At 53.4% G+C, this 21,581-nt stretch overlaps 1 protein-coding gene across 28 annotated transcripts in view; it reads left to right on the plus strand.

Moving 5' to 3' along the window:
• ARHGEF10L (Rho guanine nucleotide exchange factor 10 like) overlaps positions 1 to 21,148 on the plus strand; it is a 182,888-nt gene extending 161,740 nt beyond the window's left edge. For all 28 annotated transcript variants that reach the window (XM_078330518.1, XM_078330509.1, XM_078330514.1 and 25 more), the window contains 3 exons: positions 10,694 to 10,868; positions 18,248 to 18,370; positions 20,131 to 21,148. In XM_078330518.1, coding sequence (XP_078186644.1) covers positions 10,694 to 10,868; positions 18,248 to 18,370; positions 20,131 to 20,663 — 831 coding nt within the window. In that variant the 3' untranslated portion in view covers positions 20,664 to 21,148. The remainder of the gene's footprint in view (positions 1 to 10,693; positions 10,869 to 18,247; positions 18,371 to 20,130) is intronic.
• The last annotated feature ends 433 nt before the right edge of the window (positions 21,149 to 21,581 follow it).

Raw genomic sequence — 21,581 nt, forward strand, 5'->3', positions numbered from 1 at the left:
AGGCTGCCTATGGCCCAAAATCAAGGCTCCTCAAACTGCACTTGGTCACTATCCCTTGGGGTCCCCTTCTCCAGCCACTGGACAGGTCCCAGTCCCCCAAAGGCTCTACCTGGGCACTCCATGCCCCCGGGTCTTTTCACCCACCACTCCCGTGCTGGGAGCCTCAGCCTGTCTTCGGATTAGGCATATTCTTAGTGGTCACTCTGACTTCCTGCCCCTTTCTCCATGGAACCCGACTGCTGCCACTGGTTCTTCTCCAGGCTGGCTTAGTCCTCACTCCCTCCTCCTTCGCCCTCACTGCATCAGGCTGTAAACAGGACTCTGAGCATTTCCCTGGCCATGCTGTGTCCTCAGGGCCTAGAAGGGGCCTTGCAGGCACAGAGGCTCCATGAGGTTTGCTGAGTGAGTGAGCAGGACCAAGGAAAGGATATGGGCAGGGGCTGTCGCATGCCTGTGATTGGCCAGAATGTAGGAAATCCCTTTATATCAGGCAAGGAGCCCATAGTGACCAAACTCCTACTGTGTGCCGGGGTCTCAGCCAGGGACCTGATTTTGCCTTTGATGCTTCACTTTCTAGATGTTAAATGTATCCAGAGAAACAGCCCCGACTGTGCCTGCTCGCCCACACTTTCTCACACGCACAGCTGTTCTTTCTTGTGCCTCACCACTGTCTGTCCATCTCTCTCTCTCAGCACTCGTCTCTCCCTCCCTGGTGGTCTGGTTTGCATGCTCACTCTCTGCTGATCTCAGCTTCTATCTCTGTATTGGTGTCTCCTTCGGTCGGTGCCATCCCGGCTCTTCCAGCCCCTCTGGCCCACGGTGGGCACTGGCTGGAACTTCAGTCCCTGTGCTTGGCACTGGGTCCCAGCAGTGGATCCTGCCCTCATAGACCTGTCTCTCTGATGTGGTAGGGGATAGGGATCATGGCAGGAGAGACCACTATCACCCACTTAGGTCCCAGAGACTGCTTTGAGCTCTCCGCTGGCAGCAACTCAGGTCATCTTATGGCAGCCCTGTGCGGTAGGTACTATTAATATGATCATGTCCACTTTAAAATGGAAGAACCCAAGGCAGGAAGTGGCAGGGTTGGGACCTGCCCCCGGGCCTGTGGCTTGACTGCTTCTTGCAAACAGCAAATAGATAACAAGACAATCTCAGGCCACCGTGAATGCCATGCAGACCCAGGTTGGGTGCCACCGCTGCCTGCACAGGTCACTCCTCTGCTGGGCCTCCCTTTCCTCTCTGAATAGAGGCCTGATGGTCCTTCCTTCCTCATGGGGGCTGTGGGTGAGCTGAGCTGAGCTGAGGGCAGCCCAGCTTGTGCAGGAGCTGGAAGATGCCTGACTCCCTCTCTGGCTCAGTCTTCACCAGGTCCCCAGGTTGGTGGGCAGGTGCAGGCATTAGCTCAGCACTGGCACCTGCTTGTAGAGGGTGAGGCTGAAGCAGCAAAGGTGCTGGTTCAGGGCCTAGAGGGGCCAGGTGGCCGGCGGCACAGCCCTCCCTCCTAAAGTGTTGATGCTGGAGAAGAAACGCTAGGCTGGCTGTCATAATTGAAAAAAAAAAAAAAAACAAAACAAAAGGAAATTAAACAGGACTAATGAGAATATCAATAGCCCATACTTCAAGATGCTTTTTCTATTCCACTTCCTCCAGAATAGCCAGGTGCGCTGATGGCTTTTAGTTTAGTTTTTTTTTTTTTTTTTTTGAGATAGAGTTTTGCTCATCTTGCCCAGGCTGGAGTGCAGTGGCGTGATCTCGGCTCACTGCAACCTCTGCCTCCCAGGTTCAAGAGATTCTCCTGCCTCAGCCTCTCAAGTAGCTGGGATTATAGGCATGTGTCACTACACCTGGCTAATTTTGTATTTTTAGTAGAGATGAGGTTTTGCCATGTTGCCCAGGCTGGTTTCGAACTCCTGACCTCAGGTGATCTGCCCGCCTTGGCCTCCCAAAGTGCTGGGATTACAGGCGTGAGCCACCACGCCCGGCCGGATTTTAGTTTTATTTTGTTTTCAAAGGAAAAATGTTGGCACAGCCGGGACAGGACAGTACTCTCTGCAGTGGCGCTTTCTGTATGCGTTGGTCTGGGTTGTTGGCTGTCCACCTTCTTGTGTGGTTAGTAACAAGGCAGCCTTACTATAGGAATTGTTAAATTTTTTGGAGGTACACAAAATTTTTTGGAGGGTGGTTTACAGACCTCTTGGAAATGCTGGTAAAAATAGTTGACCATCGTTCTAGAAAGACACACTGAAGATACCAAATTGTGCACAATCAATTCCAAAATGGATTGTTAAGGAAATTTGTAGCTGGCAGGGATGTCCATCCCTCTGTCCCTTGAGGGCTCCCACCATGGCCCTGAGCTAGGAGAGTCCAGCATCCAATGAAGTCTCTGCTCGACAGGAATGACCTCACCCCCACCTTACAGGTAAATGAACAGAGACCCAGAGACCCTAAGCAGTCTGCTGGGAAGTGGTGGAGCAGCCGTTGCATTGGAGCCTCCCTGAGAAATGCGTTAGGCATGGCAGATCTACTCCTGGTGCACAACCTCTTGGCCTCAACCAGGTCAGACTCTGAGGGCAGGAGTGTTGGGGAGTCAGAGCCCACAGAGAGGCATTTATCCATGGCTTGGAGGCTGAGTATCGGCACTGAAGTCCTGTTAGGGTGACCGAGTGCCTTGTTTTGACCAGGATTGAGGAATTCCCTGGAGTTTGGGGCTTCCAGTGCGGCAGCCCGGACAGTCCTGGAAAAACTGGGTCGGATGGGTCACCCTGGGCTTGAATCTGACTTTCCTCCCATTTCCTAAGCAGTGAGACTTTGCAGACCTCATTTAGCCTCTCAGTTTGTTTCCTCAGCTGTGAAGTGTTGATAAGAACAAGATAAAGAAAGGGAAGGGGGTTGTGCTAATTTCAGCCTCTCTCATGCCCAGTGCAGCCATGCAGAGTGGATGTGACCCTGGGTCTGAATTCCCAGCCCTGCCCCTTGCTGGCAGGGTGGCTCTGCACAGGCCATTTCTGTGCCCTAGCTGTGTGATGAGGATGGAATGGTGGTGCCCACCTCTCAGGTGGCTGTGGGGATTAAAGGGAGGCAGAGTTGGTGAAGTGCAGGCAGGTGGTCATGGGTGATCTCTGGGCCCACGACTGTGTCTCCCATGCCAGCTCGGTGGCGACTGGGCTGGGAGTGGGTGGCACAGCCCCTCCATGCTCACACTCAGCTCTGGTGCTCAGTATTGAGGGTCCTCTGTGAGACCCTTGGCAGAAAGCAAGTGAGCTTGGAGCGAGGTGCATGCCCCTGCTCCATCCTGCCCCTGCCCATCTGGGCCACCTGGACTTGTCCCCTCTCTTTTCATAAAGTCTCTGTGAGGTGAGACACTGTGCACAGTGCCCAGTCAGGTATTGGACAGTCCTGGCACACAGTGGGTAGCTGGAAAGTAGAAGCCCCGCCAGCCTCCTGCCGTTTCCTTAGGAGCTCGAAGACCCTGAGAGCCCCTGCACCCAGTGAGCCTTCCAGCTCCTTGACATCTCAGCTCTAATGACTTTGAGTGCTGAGCTGCTCACCCTGGGAATTTATGGAATCCATGCACAGAAGCGTCACCTGGAGGCACATAAATATTGTAGGGCTAGAGGTTGGGCTGTGTCAGCGCTATTTGGAGCAGTATCGCTCACCTGAAACCAACTATGTGGGTGCCTGCAGTGGGCGGATGGGGGGCTGCAGGGAGGGGGCAGTGGGTGGGGGCAGGACACATGGGTTCATCCCAGCTCACCTGGGTTCATCCCAGCTCACAGTGTGCCAGCGCTCTCCCTCGAATCCTCACCGTGCCCAGAGGCATGTTCTGTTTCTGTCCCTGTGTATAGCTGATGGAGGACAGAGGAGACTGAGTCACTGGGTAGTGGGGGTCTGGGAGCTGGAGGACGCAGACCCAGGCCCACCCCTCTGCCTGCCAGCTTTTTTTTTCTTTTTTAATTACTTTGCCTTTTCTTCCATAACCTTTTTTTTCCTTTGAGACAGAGTTTCACTCTGTCACTCAGGCTGGATTAAAGTGACTCAATCTCAGCTCACTGCAACTTCTGCCTCCCAGGTTCAAGTGATTCTCCTGCCTCAGCCTCCCAAGTAGCTGGGATTACAGGTGCCTGCCACCATGCCAGAAACTTTTATAATTTTAGTAGAGATGCAGTTTCACTATGTTGGCCAGGCTGCTCTCAAACTTCTGACCTTAAGTGATCCACCCACCTCAGCCTCCCAAAGTGCTGGGATTACAGGCGTGAGCGACTGCGCCCAGTCCCCCATAACTTTTTACTTTGAAAAATGTCAAACTACAGGAAAGGTGAGAGAATAATACAATAAATACATAGGTATTCTTCACCAAGTTAACTGTTAACGTTTTGCTACAATCCTCTTCCATATTACACACACACATAGACATACACTCACTTTTTAAAAATTAGAGCACTTTGGGAGGCTGAGGCGAGCAGATCATGAGGTCAGGAGATCAAGGCCATCCCGGCTAACATGGTAAAACCCCTTCTCTACTAAAAATACAAAAAATTAGCTGGACGTGGTGGTGCATACCTGTAGTCCCAGCTACTTGCAAGTCTGAGGCAGGAGAATCTTTTGAACTTGGGAGGCAGAGGTTGCAGTGAGCCAAGATGGTGCCACCGCACTCTAGCCTGGGTGACTGAGTGAGACTCCATCTCAAAAAAAAGCAAAAAAAAATCAATTGCAGATATCATTACCCTTTGCCCCTAGATACTTTGGCATGTTTCTCCCACATAACTGCATAGCATATCATACTCAGGAATTTAGCATCAGGGCACTGATGCTATCTGAATACTGTCCAGGTGCAGATGTCCCCAGAATATCCTTCAGAGCAGCTCCCCCAAATGCCATCCAGGGTCCAGCCTGAAATCACACGCAGCCTTTGGTTTTCATGTCTCTCAAGTCTCCTTTTAATCTAGAATAATCCCTTTGCTTTTTTGTTTTCTTCATGATATTGACTTTGTTGAGAAGTCCAAGCCAGCATTGTACAGAAGTTCCCACAGTCTGGAATTGCCTGGTCCTTTCCTCCCAGTGAGGTGCCAGCGTTTGGCCAAGTGCTGTGGGGGTGGGCGTCAGGGGAGCACCGAACCTTCCACTAGTCCTTGAGGAGGAAGCAAAGCAGCTGGCGCTGTCCTGATCACTTGGTTAGGGTAAGTCAGCCGGATCTCCCCATCTAAAGGTGCTGGCTTCCCTTTGTGATTACTCAGTCACCTTGGGTGACTCTTGGAGACTGTGTGAATATTCTGTTCCTTCACAAACTTTCCCCCTGGGGCTTTGTCATCCATGGGTGATCCTTGGTGATTGCCAGTCACCATTGTCTAATTCTACCCCACCTTCTGCATTGACTAGTTGTCACTAGCTACAGAGATTTCCCTGACCCCACTCCACACCCTGCCCTACTATCACTACAAATTCCTAGATTAAAAAAACGTCCAGTGTGCTGTAATCCGGACCATCATTATTATTTTTGATGTTCAAATGGTCTAGAATTTGGCCAGTGGGGGCCCCTTCGTGATGGCTCCTGGGTCCTTTGGACTCTTCCCCATCTTTCTTTGAGCACTTCCTTGCTTTTCAGCTCTGTGAGAAGATCTAGGCATTTCTGCAGGGTGCCCTGGCTAGCGTCATTGCCTCCAGGCACTTCCAGTGGACAGGGCCGGGGAAGAACTCTCGAGTTGGCATTCATTTTGATATCTCCAGTTTAAATTTGAGATCCTGGCGTCTACCCTGGTCTCTCCCATTCCACACTGGACTCTCTCCTCCATGTGGAAACCCTGGCTCCTAATAACATCCATGTATCTCAGCCCACTGCGTGGTTTCAGAATCCCTGTGCCCGCCCCACCACCTCCAAGCCTGCCGAGGAAGTTGAGGATTCTCTTGCAGATCATCTTGTCCTTCAGGGGGACCAGAGGTGTACCGTTGGAATGCTGCCACCTTGAGCTACTTGAGCGGATTCTTTTCAACGTGGGTGTGACTGTGTTCCAATAAGGCTTCATTTACCAAAACCGGTGCAGGCTGGATGTAGCCTAAGGGGCACTGTTTATAGATGGCTGCTCTAGTACATAATCCTAACAGCATGGTTTCTGGTGCAGGGTGAGCACCCCTCCCCACCTGCCCCAGTAAATAGCTGTACCTGGATCATGGAAGCCGACGGGGCAGGAAACACTGGCCCGTCCTGGTGGCTGGTGGGCAGGTGGCCTTTTTCAGGGATGAGGGGGATAGAGGCCTCTTGACGAGTAGGACAGCCCCCCCACCCCACCAACCCCATACTTCTGGGCCTCCCAGACTAGCCAATGGAGAGAGGACAGGTCTGGAGGTGCATGGCCTGGGATTGGGGTGCTGGGTGAGCAGGGTTTCTCTTTCCTGGCTCGGAGGAGAGCGGAGTTGGGTGAGCTGACAGCCTCCCCTAGCAATGAACTCTGAGTACTCTCAGGTACATGCATACCTTGTATTTGGAAAATGAAATGAACTGTGTGACCTGCTAGCAGCAAGCCCAGTGGGCAGTGAGAGCTTCCCCCCTGCTCTCACCTGGGTGCCAGGCTCAATCCCTCTGCCCCTCTGAGACCTGTGATGCAGCATGTCTCTCTGGCTCCACCCACTCCCTACCCTGTGGGCTCAGGAGGCTCAGGCAGGACTCCAGGCTCCTCCAGGTTCCAGGAGGGGACCCAGGAGCCCAGAGGTAACTGAGACTCTCTGGGCTGGGGCTGGGGCTGGGGTTGGAGATGCTGTGCCGTTCTTCCTATTCAATCCTGCCCTTCCCCCTGCCCGCCTCACCCCTTTGGGCTCGGCAGGTTTGCACAAGCCTTCTGCAAAGCCCTCTGGGCCTGGAGACAGACTTGTTATGCCACTGGAGAAATGAGCCTGGATTTCCACCACCGACTTCTCTTTTAATTAGATTCTGACGGCAGCACACAGGGCTGGCTGGCTGCAGATTCAGGTGCAGCTTTCGTGCTCCCAGCCTCTGGGTTTCAGCGTGCTTAGCTTTTTTGGAGGCAGGAAATGCTCCCGATCTTTTCTTGGGAGTCAGGTGGGAGGCTGGCTGCACGAGTGTGAGCATGCAGATACCTTAATGTGTGACTGCCTGTGCATCCATGAGCAAGGAGCTGCATGCTTTGTTTTGGAAAAGCCTGCAGGCAAAAGCACATTGGGTTTCACTGACTGTCCTGCTGGCCCAGCCATTTGCCCCACTGCTCACCAAAAGCAGGAGCCGAGGGGGCCCTCTTGGGCTCACTGTCCTCATCTGATTGGGGCCGATGCTGCCTCAGCTGGCTTTTCCCAGCAAGTCCTTGCGGGAGGTTTCCTTCCTCCTGGATTCCTCATGCAGGCTGGTTTGGCAAAACAAAACTATTCCTCGTGTTTCCTTGAAGAAGCATACGTCTCAGGAAGAAAGAACCTAAAGGCAGGACTGCTCGGGCTGTAGGGGGCAGATATGGGTGGAAGGCTAGAGAGATGGGGACACGGTCTCTCCTCGACACCGCATGGACTATCACACCTGACCTCGTGTAGGCTGCAAGGAGGCGTGATCTCACCCCAAAATCAGAGGCTCCGAGTCTCCTGTACCTGCGCCTTCTCTGAGGAGGGAGTGGATGGCTAAGAAAAGAGGAAGAGACACCCTGATACCTCCAGAGCCCTTAGCCTGAGCCCCCAGTCTGAGAGGGGAGACAGTTCCCTTCCTCTGAGCGTACCCAGCCTGATATAAGATTCTGTCCTTGCTCCTGCGGGGACTCCTACCCAATGGAGACACCATGTCCCTTCCTTTAGTGAACTTTCAGTCTGCGAGGAAATACAGCTTCTGCTCTTGGGGCATCTCCCTGGTAAGGGGTGAGCTGTGCAGTAGAACCCCCACCCCAAGAGCAGCCTGACCCTGGGGAGAGGACCCACGCTGTTGTCTCTCTCTCTTTCTCTGCCCTCCCCTCTTCTGGGAAGCCTGGACTTTCCTGCTCCCCCCACCTTCTCCTGCCTTCCCCACCTTCCCCTGCCTCCCCCCCACCTTCCCCTGCCTCCCCCCACTTTCTCCTGCCTCCCCCACCTTTCCCTGCCTCCCCCTACCGTCCCCTGCCTCCCCCTGCCTCCCTTGCTACTCGCAGTTCAGCTGTCAGGGACTGACTTAGAAAAAGCAGTTTCCTTGAACAGCTCACAGTCTTGCCCTCCTGGTCCCCACACTCTGATCAGGAATGAGCCCAGAGCTCAGTGGCTTGGCTGCCCATGGAGACCCCCAACCCGCAAGAGCTTCCTTAAGTCAGGGAGAAACTGCTTAGTAATTTGAGCTGGGAAAGGAGCTGGGGCCACCCTCCAGGGCAAAAAAGCCAAATCCTGTTCCTCCTGCTCCCCTTGCTAAGCCCACATGAGGTCTTTGGGGGCTGGATCAGGAAGCCAGCCTTCCCCACACCATTTTCAGACTGAACTTTAAAAGTAAAATTGACCCTGTCACTTACCAGCTCAACGCCCTCTAGTGGGCAAATAAAATCTGAACTTTTCCCCATGGATTCCAAGGTGGCCTAGTTTGATCTGACCCCGCCTGCTCTGGCCTGTCCCACTCCCGTGTCCCTCTGCTTCTCATTCCTGCACCCAGGCCTTTGCACTGCTGTGCCCTCTGCCTAGAATGCTCTTCCCCCTCCTCCCAATCATCTCGGGGCCATTTCCTCCCCATCATTCAGGTCTCCCACTAATGTCACCTCCTAGAGAGACCTTCCCTGACCGCAATCATAATGGCTGTTAGTATTATTTCTGTGCACCAAGTTTCTGTGTCTCACTGCTTGATGAAATCTTCCTTTGTTTTAATTGCCTCCTGCCCTGGGAACGTTTGCCCCACAAGAGTAGGTCTTGCAGTCATCACCACATTTCCAGCACTTAGACCCACCCCAGGCACATAGTAGGGACTCAAGAACATCTGCTGAATAAATGAGACCCTCCTAGGCACCAGACTTGTGCCCAGCTCTCCTCACCTGGATCCCTGTAATCCTCATAGCAGCCTCAACTTACACATGGGGAAACTGAGGTCTGGGCCTGTAAAGGTGTTAAGGAAGTCAGATTTAATAGCAGGTGGGATCCCAAGTAAACGTCCCATCCAAGATCCTCCTGCGGTCTTGGGCTTCCACCCAGGACATATTCTTTATGGAAAAAGGAGAAGACCCAGAAAGCTGGAAAAGAGGAAAAGCACCCCGCCCTGCTCCTGGAGTAAGCCTCAGGGCGCAGCTCTCCCTCCCCTGCCCCTTTCTTCCCCCAGCTTTGGATGTGGCTTTCTTTCTTTTCATTTTCTGTAGCATTCACATTTTCTTGTGGTTTCTCATGCTGTGTCTATAAGTGTGAGTTTATATTTAGGGAGGACAGTGCAGAGCTGGAGCCTCCCAGTTACCTGGCTGTGCCCAAGGCCTGGGTGTTTAGGTTGTTTCCAGCCTGGTGTGCCCGAGTTAGTAACATCTGAGTGTTGTAGATGGAATTCAAGTGTCCATCCATTCATTCTTCGATCAAATTTTACTGTGCTGGAACTGTGCCAAGCAGGGGACAGGTACTAAGGGGCCTGAGGCACAGGCTCTGTCCTTGGAGTCCACAGTCTTATGTGGGAAGTGGCCAAGCAGAGCCACAGAATGGGGTAGGTATTCCAGGCTGGACAGCAGGGCGTGGCATTCAGAAGGCAGCAGCTGCTCTGTGGGTGGGTGGGGCCTGCCTCCTGGATGGGGGAACGCCACCCTGAATCAGAGTCTTCAGATGTTGAAGGAGGACAGTTGGGGAGTCGGGGTGGGTGCCGTGCACAAGTCATGGAGAGGGCAGAGGTGAGGCTGTGTAGTACGACCTGAGCGTCGGCTGGCCTGACATGTAGGGACTCCTCAAGGAAGAGCAGGAGTGGGGGCAGTGCCGGGGCCCCAAATGCTGAGGGAAGGAACTTAGACTTTCTCTTTTGGTGGATGGGAAGCCTAATCATTTGTATCTTCTCTTAAAAGAAGATTTTGTTTGTTTTAAAATCAAAATTGTATATACACTTGCAAGAAAAAAAATCAATGCACAGAATGGTTTATCCCAAAAGGCTCTTCCCATTCCCAATCTCAGCCCTGCTTTCTAGAAGAGAATGCTTTTCACCTGTCCTGGTTTTAATCCACCTGGCACTTTCCTCAGGACCCGAACTTGTTCCCTCTGCTGCTTCTTGATGTATCACTTTTGGGACATTACCTGTTGTCTCCTCACTGTGAAAGATGAGCATTTGGCCCATGTTATCCGCGTTCCTTCCCTGATCATTCTGTCGGTATCCACTGTCACTTTAAATCCTTTACGTAAACCGCACCTTCTTTTGTGATTTTCGGCTCTATTTTTCCCTTCTGTAAGGTGAAGCTCTGAGGAGTCACTGGATTGTACCTGGTCCTGTCGGCTCGTGAGTGAGCGTGTACATGTCTTTCCTGTGCTCACTCGGTGACATCATGGTGGTGGTTTGCAACTAGCCACGTTACAATATTTACACTGTGGAAACTGGCAAACCCTGTGGACCAGGATTCCCAGACACTTGTTAAACTTTGGCCAACCCAGCACTGCTGGGCTTCTAAGGTTCCCTTCCAGCCCTGAGTAGCTTGTGCTTTTGAAGAATGTGAAAATGTCTGGCCCAGGGGTGAGGGTTTGCTGGGAGGCTCAGCTGGCAGGCCCAGCCAGCACTGACACCCCTCCCTTTGTGCCACAGCAAAGCTTCGAGGCGCACCAGGACGAGGCGGTGAGCGTGACGCACATGGTGAAGGCGGGCAGTGGCGTCTGGATGGCCTTCTCCTCCGGCACCTCCATCCGCCTCTTCCACACTGAGACCCTGGAGCATCTGCAAGAGATCAATATAGCCACTAGGACCACCTTCCTCCTGCCAGGTGAGGCTGCTGTGGGAAGGGTGGAAGCTGACAGTCACGGAGCACCTTCCACGGCCTGGCAGTGGTGCAACCTGTGCAGCCCATCGCATTTTCCCTTGCCAGACCTGAAAACTGGGGCTTTAAGGTGGGGCACTCCCCAGGAAGTGGTGGGGCTGGGATTCACACCTGAGACTGTCATCTCAAAGCCCCTTGTCACTGTGCCCAGCTACCACATCACAGCAGCCTAGGGTGCTCAGGAAGTGACCCCTAGCCCAGGGGACCCTCCGAAGTCAGACAGCTCCTAAGGAAAGGCCATGCTGGCAGGAACCCAGGCCTTTCTGCACTGTCCCACTCCCCAGGTTGACCAAACACCCAATTCTGCATCAGATCCCCTGCAGGACGAGGTGAAGGGAAAGTGAGAAGGCCAACGGAGGGTCTCTGTCCTTAGAGGTTTTTCTAAGAAAGGCAAATGTCCCTCTTGGCCTCCTGGTCTGTGGGTTTGGATGGCATCCACTGTGGCTGGGACCCCTCCTGCCTGGCTTTTGTAGATGAGGTGGACAGGATTGATGGTGGAGGGGAATGGTGGCAAAGAATTAAGACTGGAGCTCACCTAATGTAACTGCCCAAGGCCTCCATGGAGTTGGCTCTCAGCCCCTCCTTACCATCTGCTGCCCAAGATGCAGGGCCATGCCCATTCTCACCCCAACTGGCTTCAGAGCAGCCCATGGGGCCAGCAGGCATCAGCTACCCTTGCTTCCCCTCCTCGGCCCAGCTTCCCCTAGAAAGACTGACCTGCGGCCAGTGTGGGAGGGCACAGTGGCTCTATCTTGTCCCAGTGACCCAGGCAGGGCTTGGGTGCAGTAGCTGGGAGAGCCAAAGGACCCTGGGGCCAGGGAAACATAGCCCGAGTGGCAGGCAGGGGCCTGGAGCTGATTGTCACAGGACCTGGCAGATGGACAGTGGCAGAGTCTGGGGGCAGCTGTGCACCCAGCAGGGTTGAGCGTCCTGTCTTATGAGGCCACCGTGAGTGCAGGCACATTCGCCAGCACTGCAGGAGCCTTGGGGATCTCTGCCTACCCCTGGGGCTTGGTCCCTCACTCCAGCTCGAGGGGCTGGAAATCACCCTGGTTTCTGCTTCCCCCGGCCAGTCACGATGGTCCTTGAGTCTGAACTGGTCGCACGGGAGTGGTGGTTACTAACAACGCAGTCCACAGCAGTCACAACAGTGGAATAAGTGCCACCCTGCCCGGGCCCGAGGTGATGAGGCCCCAAGTGCTTATGGACAGGATATCATTCACCCTAACCCCACATCTGGGGATCGTCCCCATGTTACAGATGGTGACACTGAGATTGGTTTCAGCAGGCCAGGCATCTTGCCCTTGGTCTTGCAGTGGGCCAGATGCAGAACCACAAGTCACATCAGGCTGGACTCAGTTCAGCATCCTACTGTGTGTAGTGGGGAAGGAGACTTGGCTTGAGGCTGGGCTTGACCACCGTGTAGTATCAGACAAGTCCCTTAATCTCCCAGAGCCCCTCATCCCTCTGTAAGATGGGATGTAGTTCCCAGCTTGGGGATTGTTGTGAGCATAAATGCTGCCAGGGCTGGGAAGGTGGCTGTCCTGGGCTGGCAGGGTGGCAGGTGCCCAATGAGACTGAACCCTTCTCTGACGTTCTCCTGGGGTGTGTGGGAGGCTTGGTGGGACCTGTGTTTGGGCCGCCTCCTTCCCCCTCCCTCTCTCCCTCCCTCCCTCCCTCTCTCCCTCTCTTCCTCTCTCCCTCTCTTCCTCCCTTCCTCACCTCCTCCCTCCTTCCTCCCCTCCTTCCTCCCCTCTTCCCTCCTTCCTCCCTTCTTATTTCATAGTATTTTACCATTATACAAGTTCAATCCATTTTAACTACGATAAAAATGTCTCTGTATCATGAAACTATCTCCACATTTCCTCTGATAGCTAAATTATTTCAAGTTAGTGGAACAATGAAGAAATGGATAATCTTATGGGCTTTAAAAAAAATCTTTGGAATCTCCATGTCGGTGAAGAGGAGCATGAGAGAGAGTCAAGCTGATTAGGTGGTGGGAGGCAGGGTGTGTGACAGACCCTGCTGTGGTTAGAACAGCCGCTCCTGCCCGGACGACCTGACTTTACTGCGTTTCACTCTTGTGCTCACGTCTGTTGTGTTACTTACTCTTTGCAGTTACCCTTTAAGGAAGGGAGGGCATTTGTTGTTACGATGATGATTTGAGGGTCAGGTGAGCTGGGGCTCAGGAGGTGAAATGACTGGTCTGCCATCTCAGTGCTGACAAGACAGAGCAAGGATCATCCCCACGGGCTCTCGTACAATGAAGGGCGGAGATAGGAATCAGCTTGGCCATGCTGGCTGGGGTACACTAGAGCTTGGAGTCAGAATTCCTCCTGGAATCCCTGTCCCCTGGCCTTCCAGCTCTGACTGGGAGCATGCAGAGCACCTGCCTCCCACCCTCAGTCTACACCCCGCAGGGCAGGTGTGGGTGTGGCATGGGACAGTGTGAGGACAGTGCCCACAGTTCTAATCTCAAGCCAGTGGCAGTCTGTGATGGTGACATTTGCCATCATCGTCCTAGTCATCGTCTTTACGGTGTACCCACCATGTGTCTCCCATGAGGGCTCCTTGCCCACCCTAAGACGTCCCAGGTCAGTACCATCCCTATTGCGTCAGCTGCATTGGGGCAGGCAGAGGTGACCTCTCTCTTGCAGACCTACCTGAGGCTGAACCCTGGAGAGGGCTGGGTATAGGCTGAGGTTCCAGAGTATGGGGTTTCCTGAAGGTTCCCTCCTTTCCTCAGGAATGAACTTTCCTAATCAGCAACCCTGGGGAGTCTGGGGCCCTGCCAGGCCAGGTCCTGCTTACCCCTCATATCTGAGAATGGCTCCCTGAGCTCCAAGCCCCAGCCAGCCCCAGCCAGCCCCAGTCAGCCCCAGCCACTGTGCTGGGGACCAGAGTATGGGGGGCAGCTTCAGACCTACCCCACGTTGCGCCTTCACAGAAGCATAGCACAGCAGGATTCTTAAATTCTTTATTAGAGATATTTTAAAAAGGCTTTTAAGTATTTTTTTCTTCCCCCACACCACCAAATGAAATAATTGCATAATTAGTAATAAATTTGTTCCTCCACTAAGTGTGGATTTTTTTTTAGGGTGTGTTAAAAATTTATCACGCTTCCTTCCCCTGACCCCTTTCTTCCACTCGAATACCCGACTGGTATTAATGCATTTTTTAACCTAAACTCCCTCCTCCTTTTAACTAGACAGGTCATTAATAAAATGTTCTCCGAGAGCCTAAGCTTTTTAAAGTTGTATATCTCCAGATAGATGGCTTGGGTGAGTTGAACACTGCTGCATTAAGTCTCTGTGATAAAATATTTATTCACCATTAGAAATTTTTTTCTTTTGGACTGTTTGTGAAGTGTCTTGCTCTTTTCCTTGAGGCGGAGGGGGAGGTGGAAGGCCCCAGAATGAGATCTGCAGATGAAGTCATTTCTCAATTCCGGCATCTCTTTCGGTTTCTTGCTTGCCTTCCTCTCATTTGTCGGTTTCCCTGTCCAGCGGGGGCCAGGAGGATGCAGGGGCTTCGGGAAATGGTCTCCTGCCGGTCTCCATGCCCTGTGGGGCTTGGAGAGGGAGGTGATGAGGCATGTGGAGTGAAAAATTCACCACCCTCCCCTCTCTTGGCTTTATTGTTCTTGTGGGTTTATGGCTCTGATGGAGCTGATCTTAAGACATTAGCGTCTAGATCCTTTTAATAATCATAAACATTATCCTAATAGCCTCTATTTATTGATTGTATACGATGGGCTAAGAGCTGTGCTCAATTGTGTGTCGATATTATGTGTGTACATATGTGTGTGTATATTTAATATTTCTAATAATTACAAAATTGAGCAAGGTAGGTTTGTAGTACTCATTGATGGATGAGAGAAGTGTCCAAGTTTTCTCCTTTCCTTCATCCATCCATCCATCAATCTGTCCATCCATCTGTCCAACCATCCATCTGTTCTCCATCCGTCTGTCTGTCTATCCGTCTGTCCATCCATCCTTCTGTCTGTCCATCCATCCATCCATCCATCCATCCATCCATCCATCCATTTATTTACTGATACACTCACAGATACTTCTTGAGAGTCTACCATGAGCCAAGGTACTTGGCTAGGAGTTGGGGAGTCAACTATGAATATACAGATAAGCTGCTGCCCTCACAAAGCTTGCAATAAATAAACCAATAGCACAATAAGGTCATCACAGATCTTTACCAGGTGTTGAGGAAAGCAGCTCTTGGCCTGACATCCCATGTCGGCCGGTTCAGGATGGCTGGGGGCCTGGCCCTGGACTGGAAACTTGCCATCATAATTCTGAGCCTTCACTTTTGGAATGGATGTAGGTGTGGGACATAGTCCCAGCCACAGAGACACCCAGATACTGTTTGCGAAATAGCCTCTGTGATCCAGTCTGTAAGTCACTAGTGGGCTTTTTCTTCAACGTGGTTTGCGTTTCCACATTGAATGGACACTATGAAAGTGATTTGTTTGAGTTTGTATCACACTGCCAGCCTCGAATCCCTCTGCCTGCTACATAGCTCCACTTGGGTGTCTAATACGTGTCTCAGACCACACATCCAGCCAGGAGCTCTGGGCTTCAACACCCAAACCTGCTCCTTTGCCATCCCAGGCTGTGGCACTGCCATGCACCCATCTGCTCCAGGCAGAGCAGCCTCAGTGCCATTCTGGGTTCCTTCCTCCACCCACCCCTGCTCCCCTCTCCCAGCAGCTGTGTCATTTTGCTCCAAATATGTCTCAAACAGCTTGGCCTCTCCTCACCTCACTGCCATCACCAAGTCTCGGCCACTGCCCTTTCTGCCTACACAGCTGCAGGAGCCCTTGCTGGCCTCCTTGTGCCTCCTACTCCCACCCTCCACAACTGCAGCTAGAACATTCTACTCAAATCGGGTCACACTACTCCCCTGCCTGGACCTTCCAGTAGCTTTTCACAGCAGCCAGAATGAAGAGCCCCAGTCCTGTCCCTGACCCATCCCCTCTTCTTACCCTCTGGAGTCTGCCTCCTGTGGCCCAGCTGTACTGGCCTCAGTCTGCTCCACAGACTGGCTGAGTTCCTGCCTGCCACAGGGCCTTTGCATGCCCTGTCTCCTGCTTCTTGGCTCAGTTCTTGGTGTGGCCACTTCCTCCTTGTCGCCTGGATTTCAGTCTCACGCCTGCCTTCTCATCCTTCCAGGAAGCAGAGGGAGGCATGAAGACCCTGGAGCGCTCACTGGCTCTGCTCCGTTTGCCCTGCTTTTATCCTCTGCCTGGCATTTACATCCCTTGTTTCTGTTTTTGTTTCCCGCATCTCCTCTTTATGTCTCTGTGTCAAATACAGTAGCCATTATTACAATGAACGAAAATAAGACATTTGGTCCCTCGGTGCCACTAGCTATATTTACAGTGCTTGGAAGCCACATGTGGCTGATGGCTGTCCAATTGGACAGCATAGTAGGAAACATGTCCATCATCAAAGAAAGTTCTAGAATGTCTGCTCCTTAAGACAGGGATTCTGTATACATGGTCCCAGCTGTGCCCCCAGTACTGAGTGTGGGGTCTGGCACCCAGCAGGCACCTGGGAGGTAAATAAATGGATGGCTGATGGGATGGCACACTGTGTTAGGCAGTGCCGGGTATACCCCGAGTCGGTAACCTCCCATTTGGGGTGAGAGAGCCATGCCCTTTCTGTGCCTGCGCTGCAGAGGAGGCGCATACACCCACATGTATGGAGGTGAAGTGAGAGGCGCAGGAGCAGAGAGGCGATGGAAGCACTAGGCGGTGGTGAGCAGCAGACCTCAGCCCCACCCTACTGTGCACCCACCAGCTGGGGGCTTCTTTGAGCCTTCACATCCATAGCTAAATTGGGGCCAGCATTTGCGTCTTGCAGATGTCTTGGCTGTTGCAAGGCTTGTGTCAGATCAGAGCAGGTATACAAGTGCTTTGAAAACTCCAAAGCTGTGTTTTTTCAAGTGTGATCCATGGACCAGAAGTGTCAGAAAGTGGGAACTTTCTAGAATGCAGCCTAAGCCTCTCCCAGAGGGCAGCAAGATTAGGGTGAGAAGGAGACAGCCCTGTGGAAAGGCAGGTGCCCAGTGAAGCCCAAGGGAGTGTGGCAAAGCTGTTTACCCTGTGTGTGATGTGGTGGTGGGGGGTCTGTCCCTGAGCCGGCAGCCTGTATCCCACGCCCCTCAGCCCCTCGGAGGCGGGCCTCCTGCCCCTGCACTCCCTTCTTTCCCTCTTGCCCATTCCCATTGCTCAGAATCATTGGCAGCAGCACAGCAGCAGCGATGACAGCAGGTAGTGCCCATTGTGCCATGTGCGGGCACAGGGTTGTTTTACATTCATTTAACCCAGTGAAGAGTATCTGTGTATCTAAACATCGAAAAGGAACAGTGAAAACACAGCATTATGGTCATATAGGACTGCCATTGTATACGTGGTCTTGTTGATTGAAAGGTCCTTATATGACACATGACTGTATCATCCTTGTTCCCTTTTACAAATGAGGACACCGTGGCCCAGAGGAGTTTAGGAAGGGCCCTGGGTTACATAGCTGGAGAGCGGCAGAATCAAGGTGTGAACCCCGTGCCTGGCTCCGGAGCCCTGTTCTCGGCCACTGTGCCGGGCAGCCCACAGCCGGTATCCTCTTTGTCAGGAGCAGGGGAGCCCCCCACCACGCCCTCCCTGACATTGCCATTCTTGCTAAAATGAAGAGACAGCACTGAGGGGAGAGCTAAAAACAATGCATCTGGACTGTCATCAGAAACAGGCTGCTTCCCATCAGAGAGTTTTCTGCTTCCCTCTCGGGCCGGGGCCTGCAGGGTGTGCTGTGAGCTCATCCAAAGAAGTGCCCACATGGGCAGGCCCTGAGGGGCTGCAGCAGATTCACCTTGATGCCTCGCAAGCCCCAAATGGCCCTTCTCATGCCTTCCATCTGCACCAACACCTATGGGAAGCTTGCACCTTCCCAGTCTTCCCTGGGTTTGCCTGCAGCTGTCTGGCTAGATCCCTGCATGGGTCACCCTTGGACAACCCTTTGTGCCAGATGACCTGGCTGCCGTGTACTGAGAGCAAACACAGACCAGGCACTTTGCCCATGGTGTTCCCCCAGTGCATCTGCATGGCAGCCCCACTTTACACAGGAGGAAACTGAGGCTGGTTAGAGGGAGCACTCAGCTGGGGGACCACATGGCCAGACCTGAGGCAGGTCAGCCCCCAAAGCCACAGCTCTTACCCACCCCACCATTCCAGCTTCTTGCTGGTTTCAGGGGAGGAGCCCACTGTGCCATGAAGGCACAGGAAGGCACTGCTCAGCCTTCCTCTCTCTCTGCAGGTCAGAAGAACCTGTGTGTCACCAGCCTCCTGATCTGCCAGGGTCTGCTCTGGGTGGGCACTGACCAGGGTGTCATCGTCCTGCTGCCCGTGCCTCGGCTGGAAGGCATCCCCAAGATCACAGGTGAGGTGCTGGGAGCCGGTGTGGGCAGGGCCTGGGGGTCAGCTGCAGGTGGCTGGTGGGGCTCAGTGGGGAGGGTGTGTTATGCTCTCATTGGTATGAGGATGGGGTTCCAGTGTCCAGCTTCCTGTCATCTCAGGTGGCATGGTGGCCAGTGGAACTGAATCATCCCAGCCCCACAGTCTCCCCTCTTCTTTCTGAGTCTGTTTCCTAATCTGGCAGATAGACACAAGAGTGGCTTGAGGATTGGCTGAGGCACCCGCCTAATGGCAGGGGCTCTACTGGCCCATTCTGCTCCTTCCCATAGCAGTTTCAAAATGTTCAGGCTCCAGAGGGAGAAATAACTGAGTGCTTCCGGGGCCAGGCCTGGCTGCCTCAGGGGTCCATGTGCAAATACATGTGTTCGCCTAGATCAGATAAAGGAAGAGCTACAGAATTAGATAGACCTGCTCCTGGGGCTGGGGACACAGAGACTGGGGCGAGCAGCTCCCCAGGCATGAATTCAGGAGGGATTCCCAGTCAGGAGCTTGAGCTAGGCCTTGAAGGAGGAGTTGCAGAATCAGGTAGACAGGAACGGCTTTTTCAGGGAAAGGCAGTGCGTTGGGCAAAGCTCTGACCTGTGCCATGGGGCCCAGGAGAACAAGGCAGGATCAGAGAAGACCCCCGACACTTGGATGCCTGGAGCCCCAGGACCCCCTCTGCTTCTGCCCTGAGAATCATGACTGTGGTCCCTTCCAGCAAAGAAACAGGGCCAACAGAAGCCCTGGAGGTGGGCTGGCTCCCTACTCAGACCTCAAGTCCTTCTGCTAAAGAAGAGCTGTTTGGGCTGGGTGCAGTGGCTCATGCCTATAATCCCAGCACTGTGGGGTCTGAGGAGGGTGAATCACCTGAGCTCAGAAGTTCGGGACCAGCCTGGGCAACAGAGTGAAACCTGGTCTCTCCTAAAAAAATACAAAAAAAAAAAAAATAGCTTGGTGTGGCAGTGTGTGCCTATAACCCCAGTTACTTGGGAGGCTGAGGCAGGAGACTTGCTTCAACCTGGGAAGCAGAGGTTGCAGTGAGCTGAGATTGCACTATTGCACTCCAGCCTGGGTGACAGAGCGAGACCCGGTCTCAAGAAAAAAAAAAAAAAGAATCATTCCTAAATTCTGAGATTATCTATTTTCAAGATTTCATCAAATAGGGTGTTTTTGTCCATCCAGGGGACATTTGTGGAGGACCTATTTCCAGGTAGAACCTGGGCTGTGGGGATGAATCACGTAGAGACCCTGCCCTCCATGAGCTGACGGTCTCCTGGGGTCATCATAGCCTGGTGGCAGGTGCTGGGATGGGGGTATCTGGGGGCTGGGGACACAGAGACTGGGGCGAGCAGCTCCCCATGGCTGTGATGGAGGGATTCAAAGTGAGGAGCCTGAGCCAGGCCTGGAAGGAAGAGTTGCAGAATCAGGTAGACGGGAAAGGCTTTCTAGGTAGGGGCAGCGGCTTGGGTAAAGGCTGGGACAGGAGGAAATTCTTGGAATTTCACACTGAGGCTCCCCCATGTGGGGTATAAGGCTGCTCCTGTTCCACTCCCCGAGGAAGCTGTGCCAGAGCACAGGATAGCCAGACCTTTGGGCTTCTGGGGAGGGGGGGCAGTGCCAACATAGACGGAAGTGACCCCCCTAAAATACCCACCCAGAAAGTTCTCCAGAAGAGCGACTCGGGCGCCTCCCTTAATACACTGGGCCTTTGGGCCCCCCTCTGCTCCGCCCCATTTTCCGCAGGGAAAGGCATGGTCTCACTCAACGGGCACTGTGGGCCTGTGGCCTTCCTGGCTGTGGCTACCAGCATCCTGGCCCCTGACATCCTGCGGAGCGACCAGGAGGAGGCCGAGGGGCCTCCGGCTGAGGAGGACAAGCCAGACGGACAGGTGCACGAGCCCATGCCTGACAGCCACATGGGCCGAGAGCTGACCCGCAAGAAAGGCATCCTCCTGCAGTACCGCCTGCGCTCCACCGCGCATCTGCCGGGCCCGCTGCTCTCCATGCGAGAGCCAGCGCCCGCGGACGGCGCAGCCCTGGAGCACAGCGAGGAGGACGGCTCCATCTACGAGATGGCTGACGACCCCGACGTCTGGGTGCGTAGCCGGCCCTGTGCCCGAGACGCCCACCGCAAGGAGATTTGCTCCGTGGCCATAATCTCTGGCGGGCAGGGCTACCGCAACTTTGGCAGCACGCTGGGCAGCAGTGGGAGGCCGGCCCCATGCGGGGAGACGGACAGCACCCTCCTCATCTGGCAGGTGCCCTTGATGCTATAGCCCCTCCCCTCTCCCCGCAGAGGGCACAGCTGCAGGCCTGACCAAGGCCACGCCCCGCTCTCATGCTGTAGGGACCTGCAGACGGGCCTGGATTCTCCAGAAACTACTTGGGCAGAGCAAAGGAAAACCTCTTCTTTTTAAGAAAAAATTTTTTTCAGAGTGTTTTGGGGAGGAGTTTTAGGGTTTGGGGAGCGGGAGAACATGTCTGGAGGAAATGGCCTTCTTTTTAAAAGCAAAAAACACAAAACCTCACAACTGCCTGGCAAGCCCAGCACCACTTGTTTGGGCCCTAGCGGGGCTCCAAGGCAGCAGCCACACGCCCCTCCTGGAAGGGTGTGTGCGTGTGAGTGTGTGCGAGTGTGTGGGCTGGTGTGTGAATATCTATAAATACGTATATATGCTGTATATTATATGTGTATAAATAAAGTCTGTACATATTGGAGCTCTGGGAGATGCTGGAATAAAAGACAAGAGTTACATCCGGACTTGGATTGAGGTTTTGTGGTTTTTTAAAGACATGATAGGAAAGAGACAGAGCAGCTATTGGTAGAGAGGGGTTATTTGGGACCCAGGAGCCAGTCAGGCTTGGCGGGTGGTGGTCCGCTCTAGAACCTCACGGTCCAATCAGGTCCCCATTAGCCACAGGTGGGTAATTAATTTTCATATGAATGAAAATGAAACGTTCAATCTCTCAGTCACCGTAGCTCCATTTTAGCTATGGCTTGAGTGGTGGGTGGTGAAGGATGAGACGGCACAGATATGACCATTTTCAACGTAGAAGAAAGCTCGCTTCTGCTCCAGGACGGGCTTTGGGAGCTGCTTTTCTGAATATTTTTTTGGAAAAAAGACTGGGTTGCTCCAGCTCTGGAATAGCATGGGAGCAGAAGGCTTTGGTGTCTAACAGTGCGAGCCAGCAGG

Source organism: Callithrix jacchus, chromosome 7, assembly GCF_049354715.1.
Source record: "Callithrix jacchus isolate 240 chromosome 7, calJac240_pri, whole genome shotgun sequence".
Taxonomy (NCBI): Eukaryota; Metazoa; Chordata; class Mammalia; order Primates; family Cebidae; genus Callithrix; species Callithrix jacchus.